Below are 20,619 nucleotides of genomic sequence, written 5' to 3' on the forward strand. Positions count from 1 at the left end.
AGATGCCTTTAACAAGCCAATTATATTAACTGCTTTTAATTTTGTTTAAAAAATATTTATGAGCAAATTTAGCATTTTTATAATTTCTATATAAATTGGTTTTTGATACCTCATAAAATATTTTTAATTATATATTTCTATATATTTCATTGATTATAATTTCATCAATTATGTTATGGATTCTACAAATACAAAATATAAGTCAAAAATCTTTAACCATGAGGTCTATGCTTAAAAGTTCAATTTTTAAAGGATCAAGAAGGATCAGTTAAATTAATGGGGAAGAAAAGGAAATTAAAAGTTACAAATGTATTGGCACTTTGACTTTCATTCTTACTTGTTATTTTTAAGGATGTATTACATCTCACACATGTTGATAAGCAGTGTTCACATCTATATTTATAATTACCTAACAACTTTGAAAGAATTAAACAAAAAGTAAAGATTTTCTGATTTCCTACTATACATTTAGAATAATTTTCTTATCATTTTGACAAGTTAGCCATTCAATGTCTATTTTACAATAATTCTTATATTACAACTTATGATATTGTATCATAATGTAACTGGTACAATTTTATCCAGAGATATTTTATATTAAAATTAATACTTATCTGATTTCATATGTAAAAATAAAAATTTGCATATATACTTATCCCACTTTCATATAACATTCTATAACTGCACAAGATTGTAGGTATTGTGATTGAGATGTTTCTACTTTTGCAAGAATCACTAGTGTGCCAAAATTAATATCCATACAGTACATGAATGTCATTTAAACCAAGCTATTATCAGCACTCAAAGAAGGAATAGGCAGGTACATCACACTCAAGTGGAAGAAGAGAGGCAGGTGCTTTGAACGTTTGCAGAAACCAGCAATCACCCAGTGAAAAGGGAAAGCCAACAGGGAAGATAAATTGGATACCATGCAGTGTTCTGTATAAGAAGTTTATAATAAAATCCATATAAAAGCTTTGTGTTCTTTACTGTTTTACAATTTAATATTTGGCTTTGGGTTTTTTATTATTTATCCAATTTTTGTATTACTTTTTTTTCAAAATCCAGTCCTTACCCCCTGAAATTCTGAACTTCCACAGTTCTTTATTTCATTTCCCCTTGTCTCAGAGGATGTCCTCACCCTACCTCCCACCCCCACCAGACCTCCTCAATCCCTGGGGACCCCAAGTCTTTCCAGGGTTAGGTGCTTCCTCTGTCACTGAGGCCAGACCAGGCAGTCCTCTGCTGTATATGTGTCAGGGGCCTCATATCAGCTAGTGTATGCTGTCTGATTGGTGGCTCAGTGTCTATGAGATCTCAGGGGTCCAGGGTAGTTGACACTGCTGGTCTTCCTATTGGGTCATCCTCCTCCTCATAGTTTGTGAAATGTATTTAAAAATAAATATTAATTGAACAATAAATTAATATTTGTTTTTAAAATATATTTCAGAAACTATAAAATCACTACTTTTTTATTTTTGTTGATCTATTTTCTTTTTATTTTGTCTGTTATTAAGACACTGCTGCAGTTTGTCTGCCACTTCAAATTCTTTTAAATTTTGTTATTCATCTGAAATACTAGTCCCTTTTGCTTTGTTTTGTTTTTTAACTATCAGAGCCACAAGACTGGAGTTGACTTTTTAAAACAAAATGGTGATCGAGGTATAGCCTCATGTGTCGGAAACAGAAACCAAATAAATGCATTTTCAAATACATGTTCAAGATGAGTGATTCCTAATGAAAAAGCAGTAGTGATGATCTCTCTCTCTCTCTCTTTCTCTCTCTCTCACACACACACACACACACACACACACTCACACACACACACTCACATACACACACACACTCACATATACACACACAAACACACACACACTCACACACACACACTCACACACACTCACACACACAAACACACACACTCACACACACTCACATACACACACACAAACACACACAAACACACACACATACACACACACACACACTCACATACACACACACACAAACACACACACATACACACACACACACACTCACATTCACATGCACACACATACACACACACACACACACACACACACACAAACACCACCACCACAAGCACACACACACAGATACTTTGTTTCTCTGCCGCTGAACATCTAGAGTAAGAAGTCAGTGGAAACCATGCAGAGGCTTCTTACCTGAAGACCTATGGGTCCAGGAAGTCCTGGGAAGCCTCGTGCACCCTCATCACCTTTTTGTCCAAACATTCCCTGCTGTCCTCGGGGACCTGGCTCACCATCACCTCCCTAGAGAATAGCAAGATACTGGTCAATATTGGAGAATACACTATAATACATTATTATAGAAATGAAGCCATTGCTAATGTGTTCAAAGCAAATCTACCAAATAATTTCAGAACAGACTCAGTTGCCATTGTCTTCTGCAAATATGCCATTGTTTTGCTTCACAAGCATTCCTTGTTTCTGGAGTTTAATTGAATTTATTTGGTCTTACCAATTAAAGTAAATATGGTCCAGTAGACAAATAATGTTCAAATTCATTGGATATTAAGTGATGTTCCTCTGTTTCTTATTTAAAAGGTATCATTATGAAAATTATAGCTACTTACTTTGGGTCACTGTTTAGCATACAAGTAAAATTATTAACACACAACATCATCTATATATATATATATATATATATATATATATATATATATATATAAAAATAACAGCTTATACATTTAATCAAGGCACTAAAAGTACCTAAGTTTGTAGAATAAAGAGGTAAGAATACTTACAGCGATTCCAGGAGCACCAACAGGTCCTTGAAGACCCGGGGGACCAGGAGGACCCTGAAGTGACATACAAGTCAGAAATCTTAAAAGCAGGGCTTCAAAGACATCAGCTAAATTAAAAACAAAACAAACAAACAAAAAACTCCAAAAGAAAAATATAATGACTGATCAAGACTTATTAAGCATCTCTGTATTCCTTTGGAAATAAAGCAATATTATTTAGATGGCTTTGTAATTACTTTAGCAACTATCAAGTATTTTATTTCCTACAGACATATAGTTTCATATGTATGTCATGTTTATGTAATCCAAGCTTAAATTGGTATTTATTAAAACATGAAAACACTCCACATCTGAATGTTATAGATATCTAAGAATACAATCTTCTACTAACATAAATCGTTATCAAGACTTATTTTTAAAAAATTTTTAAATTAGATTTCTGTAGTGATTTTATATCAGGACCACATGAAAAATTTTGCTTAAATTATCAACAGGATTCTTAGATGCTGTTCATAGAATATATTGACATATGAAAATTAAGGATTTCTGTGCATACACATGTGTTATGTATTTCAGTGCTTAAGATTTATTTGAGCTATTGATTTCATAGGTATTATGAGCCATCCATACATAAGCATTCCATGGTTTTTCTTGTATGAACTAATCCATAAATAGAGTCACCTTTGTCAACTTTCCAGGAGCTAAAGCCATTTGTCAAAGGAAACAATTGAGAGAATTCCCCTACATGAGTGGGCTGTGTGCATGCCTGTGGAACATTTCCTTGAGAGGAGATTGATGGGCAAAGGATCAGCCCATGGGAACGAGAGTGCCACCTCTGAGCCTCTGCTACTGATGGTGTAATAAAGCAAGAGGAGCAAGTTGGGAGGAGTAAGTAAGCTGCACTTCCTGTGCCTCTGCATCAGCTCCCTCTTCCAGTACCTGCCTTATGTTCCTGCCCTGACATCCTTTGATGATGGACTTTGATTCTTAAGTGTAACTCGTCAAAATTTCAAAAAAAAAAAATTCCCACCTATATATTTGTGTGATTCTACAATTTAATCAATATTTGTCATTACAGAATGAAATAAAATTCAGTTTTGCGAATACAGGTGGTCTTACTAAGACTACAGTAAATATAAGAGAATTGTAACCATTGTATATGTATATGCATATAAACATAAATATCTTTTATTTGATTTATTTTGCACATTCACATATGTGTGTATGTGTGTTTGTTATATGTGTGTTGTACATACATATAAATATGTGAAGGACAAAGTAAGATGTCAGGATGTGTTGCATTTGTGCTCTATTCAGATATGCATAGGACAAGGACAGAGTAAGATGTCCTATTACTCTTTGATTTACCTCACTGAGTAATGATCTCTCATTACTGATCCCAAACCTAGCCTAACTTACAGCTGCTCCTGCATCATAAATGCGATCAGATATCTCAACTTCGGTCTGCATGCTAAAGAAGCAAGTGTCCTTGCTTTCTAAGGCATCTCCCAAATCTTTTTACTCTATATTTGTATTAGGATAAAAGTTTCCTTGGTTACTATTTTAGATAAATCAACAGGTGCATATTAAAGCTATTTCTACTTAAATTCACAGTAAAACAACAACCGTGACAAAGATGTGCTTCAGCTAAATGTTACTATAGTAACATGTCCAGGTAAATGGATTAGGGATGATACTCCCTCACCACAGTGTAAGGAACTCACATTTTCGCCTTTGTCACCTTTGCTGCCCTTTTGGCCTGGTTCACCAATTTCACCCTGTGTTGAAAAGATGCATGTTAAAGCTAAATTCCAAGTTACCATACTGCAATTTCATCATTATCATTAAACTCTAACATTTTTACCCTTAATACAATTACAGCTAGAATTTTAAAAACATGGTTTTAATGAAAATATTCTCTCTGACTCTTTGTTTCTCTGTAACTGATCAATTTATAGAAAGATCAAGTCAGCATCACACTGAGGAATGAAGCTTAAAAACTGACTTTTCCCTGAATATCACCACCATAAATTGACAGTGGAATTACATTGATCTCTATACCTATAAGGAAATGGTAATTAAATACACTTTTTTCTTTTCTCCCAGTTTTCCAATTAGCAAGATGATAGGAATATTATTTCACAATTTTATATATAACAATAAAATTAAAAACTAAGTCGAAACAATAAAATCCCACATTTTGTATAAAATGTTGGGAACATTTATTTATATGTTGCTAAAAAAGATTATTTATGCAACTACAGACTGTTTTGATTCTTGTGGTGCAAAGTATCAGGACTAAACATGGACTAATAATTATTTCCAAATTACAGTTCTTAAAGAAACATATTTTTTAAACATAAAACTACTGTTCTCTTATTACATTTTACATATCTACTCTATGTTTTCTTTTTATAAAACGGTATCGAGGTTAAAAAATATAAGACCACAAATCTTCCACATTAGAGTTAATTTTCGATTAGTTGTAGAGTTACTGAGAAAACATTTAATATTATTTGATAGGCTACACTAACAGGAACAATAACACCAACCTTGTCTCCATCTTCTCCAGGAGAGCCAGCAGGACCAGCAGGTCCTGGGAGACCCACAGGGCCTTGGACCCCATCTCTACCTGCAGGACCCTGGGGACCCTTTTCTCCCTGCATTGAAAACACAGATATCATTAAATTGCTCTAAAAAAAGACATATAAGTTGTACATAGTTAAAAAATAATGCATATATATATATATTAAATTTACATGCACATGCATGCCCACAAGTGTGTAAACACAAATACACATATATTCACAACTACAGATCTCGAAAGAAATTATTTAGTCTTCCTGGGAAACAAATTTCAACCTGCAACAAGCAAACAGAAACAATGAAGTTTCCTCTGTAGGTAACTAATAATGCCAGGAAAACTTATGTCCTTTTTAATAATTTATCAGTCTCTGGCTCCACTCTATAAAATTTATTAGATGCAACTGAGAAAATAAATACTTTAACAAAATATTTTTTTCCCAAACAAATAGTTGCAAATCAGATGTCTATGGTCTCTGGAAACACTCTAAACCTATACCTTGTCTTCCTAGCACTAATGATATTAGACTCAAACACACATAAAATTTTATCATAGGATGCACCTAGTTCCCATTTTTACAAGTGTCTTATAGATTCTATGAGGTGAGATATTTTAATTCATATCTTCTTTTCCTGACAGCAAACAACATGTGTTGAGTGTCTCTTTTTTCTTCATTTTTGTGCCTCTTTGAGAGTAGCACCATTTTTTCTATTTGGAAATTTATGTACAGTGAAAATTACTATTTGCTGATAAAAGCAACCTCTACAACCATGAAAAGTATGATTTGAGTTTTAAAACAATGTATTGCTCAGTACTAGCATTTCCATTAGTTTTGCAGAAAGCAATGTTCTTGATTGTACTTAGTTTTTGTTTTGTTGCATTAACTGGGAAGCTACAGGTGCTTGTCTTACCTCTGTGTCACACACTGATCTCCCAGTCTCCTGTCCCTTTATAATAGGTATGTTTATTGATTTTTTTCTCCAGTTATCTCCATAAAACAATAGTTTCAGGGAGGTAGATATCAAACCCAGGGCCACATAACTGTCATAAGACTGAGAATGGTCACCAAGCATTAAGTACTCATTCATCTTTTGCTCTCTGCTTTAACAGACATGCAAAGTGATCAGCTGCCTCAAACTCTTCCAACCTTGATTTTCACACAGATTGTGGGTACCTTGAACTGTGAGCTAAAATAAACACTTTGTCCTAAAAGTTGCTTTTGTTTGAGTATTTTATGACAAAAATAGGAAAAATAATAAGAAAGTGCCTTGACCTATTTCCTACAGGGAGCTGAAGACATCTAATGGTAAGAGGAACAAAATGCTTTCACTAAAAACCTAACTGTTACTGCTTCATAGTTAACTTTATACAATTCTACTAATATCACAATTCTTCGAATTTATCTCTCCTCTCTCAAGAGCTCTCAAGTGTAAGTCAATGGTCATTGCCTAATCTCTTTTTATCACAGTCTGTTTCACATGATGATAACAACTGTAGTGAACATATCACAATTCCCTATGATGCTTCAGAGCTGTAACTGCGCACAATCCTCAGACTCCTATGACTGTCTTATTTTCAGACATGGGGAAGTAGGCACTGAACTTAAGAACAACCATGAGATTCCACCTCACACCATTCAGATTGGCTAAGATTAAAAATTCAGGTGACAGCAGATGCTGGCAAGGATGGGGAGAAAGAGGAACGCTCCTCCGTTGCTGTTGGGACTGCAAGCTGGTACAACCACTCTGGAAATAAGTTTGACAGTTCCTCAAAAAATTGGACATAGTTCTACTGGAAGATCCAGCAATACCACTCCTGAGCATATACCCAGAAGTTGCTCCAACACGTAATAGGAACACATGCTCCTTTGTTCATAGCAGCCTTATTTATAATAGCCAGAAGCTGAAAAGAACCCAGATGTCCCTCAACAGAGGAATGGATTCAGAACATGTGGTCATTTACACAATGGCATACTACTCAGCTATTAAAAACAATGAATTTATGAAAATTTTAGACAAATGGATGAATCTGGAGGATATCATCCTAAGTGAGGTAACCCAATAAAAAAAGAACACACCTGATATGCACTCACTGATAGGTGGTTATTGGCCCAGAAGCTCAGAATCCTTCTTAGAAAGGGGAACAAAATACCCATGGAAGGACTTAGAGACAAAGTTCAGAGCAAAGACTGAAGGAACGACCATCCAGATACTGCCCCACTTGGGGATCCATCCTATAAACAACCACTAAACCAAGACACTATGGCAGATGCCAACAAGAGCTTGCTGACAGGAGCCTGATATAACTGTCTCCTGAGGGTTCTGCCAGTGCCTGGCATATACAGAAGTTGATGCTCACAATCATCCATTAGATGGAGCACAAGGTCCCCAATGAAGGAGCTATAGAAAGTATCCAAAGAGCTGAAGGGGTCTGAAGCCCCATAGGTGGAACATCAATATGAACTAACCAGTACCCCCAGAGCTCCTTGGAACTAAACCACCAAACAAAGAAAACACATGGTGGAACTTGTGGCTCTAGCTTTATATGTAGCTGAGGATGGCCTAGTTGTTCATCAATGGGAAGAGAGGCCCTAGGTCCTGTGAAGGTTCTATGCCCCAGTATAGGGGAAGGCCAGGACCAGGAAGGGGAGTGGGAGGGTTGGAGAGCAGGGGGAGAGGATAGGGAATAGGGGATTTTCAGAGGGGAAAACAGGAAAGGGGATAACATTTGAAATGTAAATAAAGAGCATATCTAATTTTAAAAAAAGAATTTAATCATGAACTAAATAAATGAGAGAGCTGAGCTCTCAACTCGGTTCTGCTTGGCTGGAAGTCAGAAGCCTATTCAACTTCAAATTTTGCAGCTTTTATGCACTGTTGTCTTTAATATATTCATTTTTCATTTTATTTTATTTTAATTGTGAAATATAGAAATGTGTTCATGGTATGATAATATGAGAGGAATTCTACACACCCCTACTTGTTCCTTTAGGTAGTGCATCCTTCTTTGAGCTTCATGGCAAATATGAGGTAACCCACATGCACAGGCTATATACCTTAAAAGTGCACTTTCCTTCATTCAAGGGTGTAACTGTCTAATATTTCAAATACAAGCTTGATTCTGTATTCCACTTTCATTGTTCTTTGTCTTTTGAAACATTCAACAAACGTACTCTTCCTTGTCTCTTGCATATGTCATGATTTATAATCACTTAATCTATTTTACTCTTTTTTCAAGGGATATTTCACAACTCCTATCCATGCTGGTTCTCTCCAGTTTGAGTCTGGATCTCTGTTCTCTCCCAGGACTGCATCACATGTAAATGGAATGCTTTGGTTCTAATCCTATTATTCTAAATAGCAACCCAGGTTTATAATCTGGCCCTCATCATTCTACAGTCAAACAAACAAATACTTCTATTACAGAAAAAGTATTTGGAACTGATTTTCCTTGAAATCCCTGACTTCTATTGCCTAATTTCTTTTAGTTAATTAAGCATTGACATCACATTGTTTCAGATGGCCTTTTTTTCATATCACATTACTACAACTGTATGATCAAAAGATACATAATTAACAGAGTTCTATGTCTATAATCCAAAGAGGCACCACTCACCTACGGAAATCATAATTTTCTTTAAGAATAAGTTTCCCAATCAAAATATTTCTCCACATGGATAAATTGAATGAGGTTTGGCCTTTCGTTTCCAATCCCACCTCCCAAGGATTCTCATTGGACTGATAAGTTGGAGGTCCTTTTCCAGCCATAATTATCATCATCAGTAGGTATTCTGTACAGTTTTGTATTTTCCAAAATTTTTAGTTTATTTTTCTTTCAGAATGCTGAGTGGTTGTGAGTGGGCATAAACTACACACTTGAGTTCTACACAATCTCTCTCATCTTTCACTCCATGTAAATCTGTATTTTCAGAGAGCTCAAAATTTTTAACTCAGGCCAAAACTGTTACTTGAATGTAGGAAAACAGAAAATGTAGTGAACATTTTGGCTAACATTTCCACATGATCTTGGAAGACTTTTCCACAACATCTGTGGGTAGTTTACACCACCAGAGCCGACAATCTTCCTTAAGATATGACTTAATTCAGTAGCTACCAGTTAGTTTTCCTCAGTACTGAAGTACAATAATATGAATACCCATAGCTCCAGGTGTGAAAAAATGAGAGAGCCTAACTGAGCAAGGATTTCATGGTCTGTTAGCTAGGATATCACCAACTGTCAAGACTTATAGAACCTTATTCTACTTAAATATTTTTCATTAGTCTCTCAAAATTAAATTTTAAAATAACTGACAGTGCTTTTGACTTTGGTATTTGATTTACTATTTTAGTTTATAAATCAAATATGTATTCAATTTAAATCAAAGGACTGAATACATTATCCTCATAGAACTTATATTTTCAATTTATACAAAGTACAATGAAGTCCCTTTTATCTATATTCGTCCTTCATTGCACAATTTATGTATGGCCAACATTTTTCAATTAAGTAGAATCTAAGACATTGAGCCCATTTTCCTCTATCTCTTCCCAGTGAACCATACAGTGTAAGACATACAGCCTTAGAAAATTTCTCAGCACAAATCTACAATATGGCTTCGCTTCAAAGCAACAATTATATCCAACAGTGTAAAGGTACTATTCTAATTTTCTGAATAAATTGCAACTAAAATAGCAGGACTAACATGGTTTGAAAGTGATCTCCCCAAAATATATTGAATATGTCACTGTCTATGCAATGATTAGGAGGTGGGGCCTAATGAAGGTGATCATTCCATAAGAACAAAGATAAATGAATGGTATTAGTAATTGATTATTCAAAAAGTAAATAAATATAAAAAGGGATTATTCCACTCTCTCTTAGTCTTTCATTGTCACAGGTAAGTATAAAACAAGGGTTTCCTGATACTCTTCATTTTGTATTTCTTAGTTTCCACATCAGCACTCAGTATATTACTGTTCATATTGAATTATCAAGTGTAGTATTCTGTCTCAGGACTGAAAAAACTGAAACACTTAAATATCAGGGCAGGATGATTAAAGAAAAATATGTGGACAATGAATATAATTCCATTTCTAAAGCCAAAGACAGTAATTAAAGAGCAGTAAAATTTTGAATTACAAGTTTAAACTCAATGTGTATCCCACACCTTACAAGGAAAAGTATAAAACTATATTTATGTGCATCTTCACACCTTTTAATCTATACTGATTTAATTACTTTCTGCATTTATCCTAAACAATGAGAATATGCTTTTTAAAATTCAGTATGATTGCAACAAAGACAGAAATGAAAGAGACAAACTATTAAACTAAGGTCCATAATAATTGATATACAAACATTTTAAATCCAATAACTATAATATGCAATAACCAGATATTTCCTATCTCAGTTACCACAGAGCAGAACTCGGCTTCCATGAGAAGCTCAAATATGCCCTGAGGGTACATTTATTAACTATGAAAACACTGGAGATGAAGTTCGTGTTTCAAGAGGTATAAAAAGTTCACATTTTTCTAATATAAAGCAGCAAGGTATATAAATTTAATCAAAACTCCCATTTTCCCTTTTAAATGAGCAAAATTAGAAGCCTTTTACATTAATAACATTCCACTCCCTCACAGATATAAGGGCTTCATAACTTGTGGGGAAATGCCATCTCATCTAATTGAATTTCAAAGTTTCTCTATTGTAAGAATACAAGGAGCTGTCTTCCTATGCCAGGCACATCTGCAGGGAGAATGCACTGAGGTGTGAAGAGCTAATATTCTCGAATAAAAAGTAATCATGTGTGCAGGTTGGCAGTGTCGTATATTTTTCCCTCAGCCTTACTTACAGGAGCACCTTTTTCTCCAGCTGGGCCAGGAGGACCCTGGGGGCCTGGACGTCCTGGCAAACCAATTGGGCCTGCTGTGCCTGCTGAACCTCGCTCTCCAGGAGAGCCCTAGAACATGAGAACAAGGATATCTTGTCATTAATACTGAAAACAAATACTGCCATGAGAATATCTTACTAAACAATAAAAATATAATCTACTAAAAAAAATCAAGCTAAATTTGAAAGAATTTTGAGAACTTGGAAGTAGATATACCAACCATATGCTGGGCTAAATCCTAAATCCTATATTAAGAAGAGATGCTGATATTTAAATTTTTCAAGGAATTGAAAGGTACCCTAAACATTAACTTAATATGTAGGTTCCTTATAAAATAAAAAGAAGCAAGATTTACTTGGATGTATTATGACTAGCATGTGCTTGTAGCTTTTATTTTGGAAAAATGTGTTTGTTGAAAGTAAAGTATGCGTAATATTTAAAATTAACTTAAATATTACATAAATTTGTCATGTATCTCAAGAAGAGATAGAATGCTGATTTGAATCTAAGGATTGTGCAGAGTGTGTAGATGTTATATATTATGATTAGAAAGCAAAATACTTTACTTTCTGCCTTAAAGCATTCTTAAGATTAAATTTCAGAATATTATCTTCCCTTTGGAGGCTGCATTAAAATTAATAACAAAATATATTGCTTTTCTATAGTTAAAATATTTATCATGATCTTGTCAGATCTCATCAGGATTAAAACAAATGATGGGAAGACAAGACAATGGGATTTTCATAATATACCTGTGCCCTAATGTACAACACCAATCCATTTTTTCCTATTAGTTATTACAGAAATTTTCTAAGCCTGGCTATCTGCAATAATTGAATGTTCAACATCGATTTTACTTTATCTACAAATAAATGCAAAGTGAAAATCTCTGATGGTACCTATTGATTAAACAAATGATGTATAGCAAAGTTGAAAATATTAAATAGTCTCAGAACAGCCTTGAACAAATAAAACTTTCTAATTTAACAACATTGAAGTATTCTCTTTTATTTAGTTTCATCTCAATTTCAGAAGAAGGTCCTGTTTATAAACTCACAACAAGTACAAAGGGAGGACACTAGGAAACAGCTTTGAGAAACTCATCTTCAAACTTAATATTTTTCATAAACCGTAGATATTTGTATTGATAAAAACTTTTGAGCGTGTACATAGTAAATATAATTACTCTGTGTAGTAAGTTAAATCATTATATGAACAAAACAATTATGTATATGCAGGTTAATCTTTTAGTGCTCAAATTTTTTTGCAATGACCAAGCCCTTTTGGTAGCTACTGGCACAATGAAGCTTGCCATAAATAAATGTACCAATTAGTCGTGTGTTCCTTCTCTTTCCAGCCCTGCAACCAGAGTTTTCTGATCTTGACTCAATTGTTTTAGGCTCATTTTCTCACCAATAAAACAGGAACAGAAATAGCCTGTGATCCATCTCATGAAATGTTAAGTCTTGTGATGTACCTAAAGCTCGTTAGGAAATGCTTATCTGACAGTAGGAATACAATTGATCTTAGATACATATGCCCAATCATCTCTACACTTAAAAGATATACATAACATTAAGTAGTAACAAAACTGAAAGTTGATGGAAGTCATTAAAAACTTCTACAGGTTCTATTGTGCCACTAAGGTCATGTTGATAGCTAGAGGACAGTATATTCTACAAAGCATTATTATATCCTTGAGTTTTGACAGCAATGGCAATTTCTAAAAAAAAAAAAAAATTAAAGTAAACCTACAGAACTATCATTTTTGTATTTTTGATTCAGATAGCCATGGTCCATGCAGTTTAAAAGATTTGCCTATGTTACTTCTCTTTTTGATGCCTATGAACAAAGCTGCATACTAGATAGATATTAACCTCTATAGTGACTGGATTTTCATGTTCCTTAATTTTAGAGAATATGCTTTAACACTTTCTGATCTTTAAACCTTCTACTAAAATGCTTACTTCTATGCTGTCTTTACCCTGTTGGTACAACCCGTCCTTTACATACTACTACATCTTCCTATAACTCTTGTAATGGTAACAAAACAAGAAACTCCAGCACTGGGGTGTATACTTGGACTAGTGAAAATGGGGCTGTTTCTCTAACTTTGGCACAAAAGAAGACACTAAAGAATTACTTTCAGTTACTTTCATTGTTTGTTTCATAGTCAAGGGAGGTTTTGTAAATCATATGAAAGTAGAAATCAGACAAGTCATCTCATTAGCATTCAGTGTAAATGAGGCCCACTGAGGAAAAACAAACACAAGCAAGTTCTTATGATCCAAAACTATATAGAGAGGAAATATAAAACTGAATTGCTATCTTTTGATGATGAACAAGTTGACCTCCCTTACAATACTAGGAAGTCATTAAACCCTCCTAACAACACACTTTAAATCACATAAAATAAAGGTCTAGATGAAATATCAAACATTATTAGAATTTGTAGTATAAACCTTGAGTGATTAACTCAAAGGTTTTACTCTTTCATGCACTATTTTTCCCTTATAGACTGATATTCCTTGGGTGTCACAGCTTCGTTCTTAAGAACAAAGTGGAACAAATGGCTAAAGATCATTGGGGCCATTATTCTAAAATCTCTATTCTCTTATCTGAAAAATAAACAAAATGCAACAGAATAAATAGGTGTTGAACATCTGAGAGGAGCGGCTCTTAGACCTGAGGGTGTTTGATGCCCTAGTGTAGGGGAATGCCAGGGCAAGAAGGCAGGAGTGGGTGGGTGGGAGAACACCCTCATAGAAGCAGTGGCATGGGAGATGGAATAGGGGGTTTCCAAAGGGGAGACCTGGAAAGGGGAAAACATTCTAAATGTAAAGAAAATATCCAATTAAATAAAAGAAAATGAGACAAAAAAAGTTATGACAGAGACATGTAAAAGCTATTGAAGAAATGACAAGGAGAAATAATTCACAAAGGAGAAGTTAGAATTCAAAATATTAAGGTTGGAAAATGTTAGAAACACACTTCATGAACTTCCAGTCTGCTTCCTGTCATATGTTTGCTTTGTACATATGAAGAAAATTCTATCACTCTCAGAATAACAAGCCCTGAATTAATAAATAAAATAATATATAATTATTAAATTAGTTAAAAACAAGGGGGAATGGCTTTTGCCAGCCTTCTCATTTAAAATACCAGTTTTAAAGACTTATGCCTTTAATCATGTGTGTGTGTGTGTGTGTGTGTGTGCGCGCGCGCGTTCACGTGCATGCATGCATGCTCTGGCTTTGTGATTATGTGTCCAATGATGACTTCAGAGACCACAAGAAGGTACAATGGAGCTGAGTAATAGGTTAGTGACTTACAGTTGTATAATATTCTCAAAGATATCACATGGCTGAGAATCAAAGGACAATACGAATAATGATATAGGTATGTCATTGTTACTAGAATCACATTATGAAGAGGATTTGTCAACCATAATCATTAGGTTGATTCTGAAGGCAATATAGAACCCCCCCAAGTGTGGTTCAATAAGATAATGGCATAGTTAAAGAAGTATGTGAAACTCATATATACTAATATTGGGAAATGAACTGTTGGAGGATAGGTAGCAAAATGAATTGAGTTGAGGAGAAAAGTTAAAACATTGTCAGGAAGAGAATAAAAGGACTAAGCAAAGAAAATGATGGTAGAAATGAAGATAAAGTACTGTGAAGATGATTAACACGGCTTAAGTAGGAGAAAGAAGATAAAATGAAAATAGGCTTCTAAATATGGCATCTTGTGTGCTATGGTGATGCTTCAGAGCATTGTGGAAATCAAAGGTGGCCTTAAAAACGTGAGCTCTGCACTCTGTTTCTCTGCAGTTTACACACATGTTCAGGAATACAAGGGAAGCTAAACTGGCACGTGCTCACAGCCTATTATTTCATAATGTGACAGAGCTGTGCAAAGTCACTATTAGCCCATGAAATAACATCTTTTCATTTTTTTCTTGATATTCTTTATCACTTAAAAATTCAAGTCTCATGGAGTACATAAATCATACTGAATATAATGTATATGAAATTGAAGGTTATTTTATAATTAATTACTAAATGAGAGACTGAATAAGATGACAAATTCAAACCATAACCTCTCCAGGGTTTTGTTTTTGTTTTTGTTTTTTTTTTCTGTTGATGGCTTTCTTTTGCTTACAATTCTGATTTATGTTGTAAAGAGGTAAGATAGTTCCTTATCTCCTGCCAGAGCAAATTCCTCCAAACTCCTTCATCCTTCTGCCTCAGCACTCATCAGTGCCTGCAGTTAGCAGAAAACAGGCACTGACTGCTTTGATGGACACCTGTTTATTTTCTCTTCCCCACACCATGTGGGATCACAGAATGAGAATGATGGCAGAGGAGCTGTAATGTGCAAATATGGACAACATGGCTATCTATTATCTTCATACTTACAACTGGACCCTGTGGGCCCTGGGGACCTTCTCCTCCTTTTAGCCCAGGTGCGCCCTGAAAAAAGTGAAAACACAACACCATTGAATCCATGTGAATTCATGATAAGGAGGTAATGTAAGACTGACCAAATGGAAATTACATATTTTCTGAAACAAACACATGAGGGGTATGTACATGAGGCCCCAGGGAGTTTAGATGTCAGGTGGGGTTGGGGTGAGGGGTGTGGACATCCTCGTGGAGACAGGGGATGGGGAGGAGGTATGGGATGTGGAACAGTCTGAGGGTAGATGGGGTGGGGTGGGGAATACAATCTTTAATGTAAAAAAATAAATTTCTTAAAAGATTATGATATATATGTATATCATAATAAATATATATTATGTATATATATATATATATATATCCTTATTTGCTAAGCTCAGAGATAAAAAGATTCTGAGCAAAAGCTTTATCTATATGCTTGACCTATGCCTTGACTTTACCTGGGCTCCAGGAAGGCCTCTTTCACCGGGGAAACCGCGTATTCCTGCTGGTCCATCTTTCCCTGAGATACCTTGAGGACCAGGATCACCCTGAGAGATATCATACATATATGTGCAAAGTGTAATTTCTACACAGGTTTCTATGAACAAAACCATTATCTTCTACAGTTAATTAAAGAAAATGTGAAAGTAGAACTTGGATGTCATATATTTAAAAGGCTGTCATTAGGAGTCTCATGCATATTAAAATAAACAGTGATACCCAGATGTAAGAGTATACACAAAACGGTGGCATTACGGTCGGTGAAATGATTCTTGAGTTATTATTTAGTTACATCTTTAAATAAGAATAAGTTTACACTAAATTTCTCCATGGAATGCTGCGTTGATGTTGAATACTATGGAAAAGCACAGGACTCCCATGGGAAATGACAGGCAGTCCACCGAAGCTTTGAGTCAGAGAATGGCCTTGAGCTTGTTTTACCTTTGCACCTTCTTTCCCTGCAGCACCAGGAAGTCCTTGCTCGCCAGGAGGACCAGGAGGGCCAGGATGGCCACGTTCACCTATAGGACCAGTCTCACCAGTTGGTCCCTAAATCAAACAAGCAAAGCCATATTACAGTGTCCATTCATTTGGGGCAAATAAATAGACAGCAAACTCAAAGATTACTCTCCTTCATGAAATCATTTTCCTTTATTTTTGTGATGGGCAACAGAACACCTGCTAGAACATAACGAAAGGAGTGTATCTGGCAAATGTTTGAAAAGCTTACTGTAGCCTTGGTGAGAATAGCCAGATGTGCTAGGGAACTATATGTAGTATGCAAGGATAATTTCTTTTTCCAATACTAGAATCACTTGACAGGGAGGCTAGCTGGGTTACTCTTTAAAACATGGTACTATAAATGACAGTTTCATCATATTCCTCTTTTGATATGAGGTATCAAATGAACTTTACAATATAGAGACATTGATGCCACTCCAGAGCATACGTACTCAAGAGATCACTTGCTGCTTTCTAATAGCTCAGTGTCCCTTGGGATCTCAAGCAAATGAAGCAGTTGTCTTTGAAATTTCATTGACACAAGCATCCTCTTACAAATAGTTAATTCAAATTCATTTGACCAAGTCTAAGGTGGGACAGTAAGGGATCTTCAAGTCCAGTCCATGAGTTTGCCCTTGAAACTATACTAAAAAGCCAGCTGCCTGAAGTTACAGGAAATGCTGAGGGGAAATTCTAGGTCATCTATTTGTCCTGTAAAACTGGGGTAAGAAAAGCTTTCAGTGTATAGAGGAAATGGTGGCCAGCTGCCCTCTGTTGCCAAAGCAAAATGAACACTTTAAACTTTAAACATAATTAAATAATTTACGACATACTGAGAAAAATTCTAGCAGCTGAGACTGTTAAAAATCAGAACACATTATTGTGGTTGCTTGTGGGATAACATTCCCAAAATACAATATGATTTTTGTTTTTGATTTGTGAAAAGAAAACAACACGTCTCCACTTTTTGATATTTCCACATCTAAATTCCCTTATCTGTAATTATGGAAACTCTTTAACTTATTAATATGAACACATTTTCCCAAAGTCATTCTTACCTATATAATGAGTACAAAGCCAATTTGTATGTCTTGAGAAATTGTTTTAAACTAATTAATAATAATAATAAATATAAATTATTTGTTACATTTTCAAACATTTAAGTCAGCTTACTAGAGATTTAAAAAAAAATTACTAGGATAATGAGGAGACATACCTGTGGTCCTACCACACCTCCTGGTCCAGGGGGACCTGTCTTGCCTTGAAATCCCTAAGAAAGTAAAGTACAATGTATAAAAGCTATACATAGAATAAAGCAAAAAATCAAAAATCTGCAAAATAATTAAATAACATGTTAAACAAAAGTCTCATTTGGACTAAAAATTATTAATTTCAAATGTCATGAGACACTGTATTTATTTCTATAAATGTCCAAAATATTCACTTTTCATTTTTACATCAAAGTACAATTAGTAAATAATTAGTGTTTATTTCAATAAAATAAAACCCTGGCTATAAAAGAGAGATGGAAGAAAACCATTTTTATCACTGCTGTATCACATCCAGCAATATATGGAAATTTAAATAAGCAATGTTTATAGATGATATGTAAAATGTATTTAGCATTAACAGTATTATTTCTTACAGTTTTCAAATAATCCAATCAATAAATATGAGCTGGTTGATGTGACTGGTGAGCAATGTTCAATATATCAGCTTTTGGGAATAAGGTCTAGGATATACATTTCTCCAGGTTCATAGATTATTTTTCCTATATGATTTGTTCATGATACATTTCTTTCTAAAGCCATATAATCTGCATTTGAAAGTTGGGGAAACATGTACAGAAAAAAAAAGGAGAAGAAGAAAAAAAAAACTAAAAGAAAACTGGAGGGAGAAATTTTCCAAATAAAAGGAAATAGTGTTTGCAATGCTTTCAATCAGTAAAATATAGAAAGAGTATGAACAAACAAGCAGAAACAAAAAGAAATTGGTCATTCTTCTTTTGTACCACAACTTAAGGAAGATTATGATTGAATTATTTACAACAAAAATATAGGTAAGTAAATGAGTCTGAACTTTTATTATTGCAGTTTATATTACAGGGAAAGGAAGTACATGGTTCCTTTTTAAAAACTGACTTAAGACCATGAGACCTTCTACTTGCCCTAAACTCTCAATAGTAAGACTAAGTCATTCTGAAGAATATTATCAGAGAATGTATTTAATATTTTCTAGTTATCACATTGAAGCAACTGGTGAGTTTGAAAATCAATGATCAGACTATCTACTATGTGCGTGCCCATAAAAATACATATTTACATGTTTGTATATCACATGAATTAATATGCATACAATATATGTGCACATATAAATGTATATATGTATGCACATATACATAATACTCCATGGATTATGTCAATAACCTCTACTAATGCAATTATACACACCATACCAATAAACTCTAACATCTGCCCCATACTATAAATTGCTGATGTGTTCTGAACCCTGATCTATACTGAGAGGCCTCAATCGAACATTACCAATAATGTCTGGAGACATTTCATCTCAACATGGAGAGAGATTCCTGACTGTGATTCTCCAGCCATTTTTCTGTATGATACATGGATGCTTTGGATAATAATTTTTAAAATAAAGGTCCTTCAGTTCATAGGCTTCCCTCAGTGCTCATGGGGAGATTCTGGTCCATCTTGTGAGTATTGAACATACAACCTTATCTAGATTGCCCTATTGAGACATCCAAGCTATAGCCAATTATTTTATTTTCTTTTTTTTTTTTTTTTTTTTTTTTTTGGTTTTTTTCGAGACAGGGTTTCTCTGTATAGCTCTGGCTGTCCTGGAACTCACTTTGTAGACCAGGCTGGCCTCGAACTCAGAAATCCGCCTGCCTCTGCCTCCCGAGTGCTGGGATTAAAGGTGTGCGCCACCACGCCCGGCTCGCCAATTATTTTCTTAACAACTTCAGAATTTAAGTCAGTTCTCTCGGTTGTCCACATTACCTAGAACCACCACCACCACAGACAAGCTAATCTAATCAACTAGGTGATTACATATATATATATATATATATATATATATATATATATATATATATACTTTCCACACAGTATCAACTTAGTAACTTAGTAACTTTTGATGACATTTAGAAATGGGGGATTTTAATTATTAATTCTCTAGCTATTGATTCTTCAAAAGACACTTTGGAGTTATACTCTGGGGGTCCATGACTTTTATAAAACTGTTGGCTGCAAGATTTGCATAAGTGTATCTTGACAGATTTGAGTGAGTGTTATTTTTAGAGAATAATTTTCTATCTCTGGAGATAGCATTTCCAAGGGTAAATTTTATTCTTTGGTCCCAATATGTATTTCTTGATATGCTTTTACCAATTTTAGACTAAATATTCCAGGTAAAAACTAAGACTCCTTAAATCAAGAATTATGAGGTGGTGACCAAAACAGCAATTAGAATTCTCCTGATGAACAACTTTTCCCACTGCAGAAAATTAATAACAGTTTAGCCTTGTCATGATGCACTGGCATCCAATTGTAAACATGTTTTAATGTTAGCAGAATGCAGTAATATGGTTCTTTACAAAACAGCCAAAGGTAGTCTGTGTCCTGGTTTCCTTGAGTAAAGTAAATAAAATTAGCTAACCATGAGACCCAGTGATTGATTCCAAGAAATCATGGCCAACAGTGAAGATTTCTGATTAGAATAACAACCCACTGAGCTAGATAGACATGGAGTTTAAGAGTAACAAAATAAGGAAATAAACAAACACAGCAGCCCACCAGGGGACCTTCATCTACCCAAGAATTCCAACATAAGGAAAGCTGTTCAATTAGGTGACAGTTGTATTTCCCACAGATTATACAAATCA

The 20,619-nt window shown here is 34.7% G+C and overlaps 1 protein-coding gene across 1 annotated transcript in view; it reads right to left on the minus strand.

Moving 5' to 3' along the window:
* Col11a1 (collagen type XI alpha 1 chain) overlaps positions 1–20,619 on the minus strand; it is a 186,192-nt gene that overhangs the window by 48,069 nt on the left and 117,504 nt on the right. The window contains exons 38-46 of the mRNA XM_021159058.2: positions 17,932–17,985; positions 16,656–16,763; positions 16,172–16,261; positions 15,690–15,743; positions 11,227–11,334; positions 5,341–5,448; positions 4,513–4,566; positions 2,789–2,842; positions 2,187–2,294 (exon numbers count right to left, since the gene is read on the minus strand). Of these exons, the coding sequence (XP_021014717.1) occupies positions 2,187–2,294; positions 2,789–2,842; positions 4,513–4,566; positions 5,341–5,448; positions 11,227–11,334; positions 15,690–15,743; positions 16,172–16,261; positions 16,656–16,763; positions 17,932–17,985 (738 nt within the window). The remainder of the gene's footprint in view (positions 1–2,186; positions 2,295–2,788; positions 2,843–4,512; positions 4,567–5,340; positions 5,449–11,226; positions 11,335–15,689; positions 15,744–16,171; positions 16,262–16,655; positions 16,764–17,931; positions 17,986–20,619) is intronic.

Source organism: Mus caroli, unplaced genomic scaffold (genome assembly GCF_978045245.1).
Source record: "Mus caroli unplaced genomic scaffold, Mus_caroli_1 scaffold_3, whole genome shotgun sequence".
NCBI classification, from domain to species: domain Eukaryota; kingdom Metazoa; phylum Chordata; class Mammalia; order Rodentia; family Muridae; genus Mus; species Mus caroli.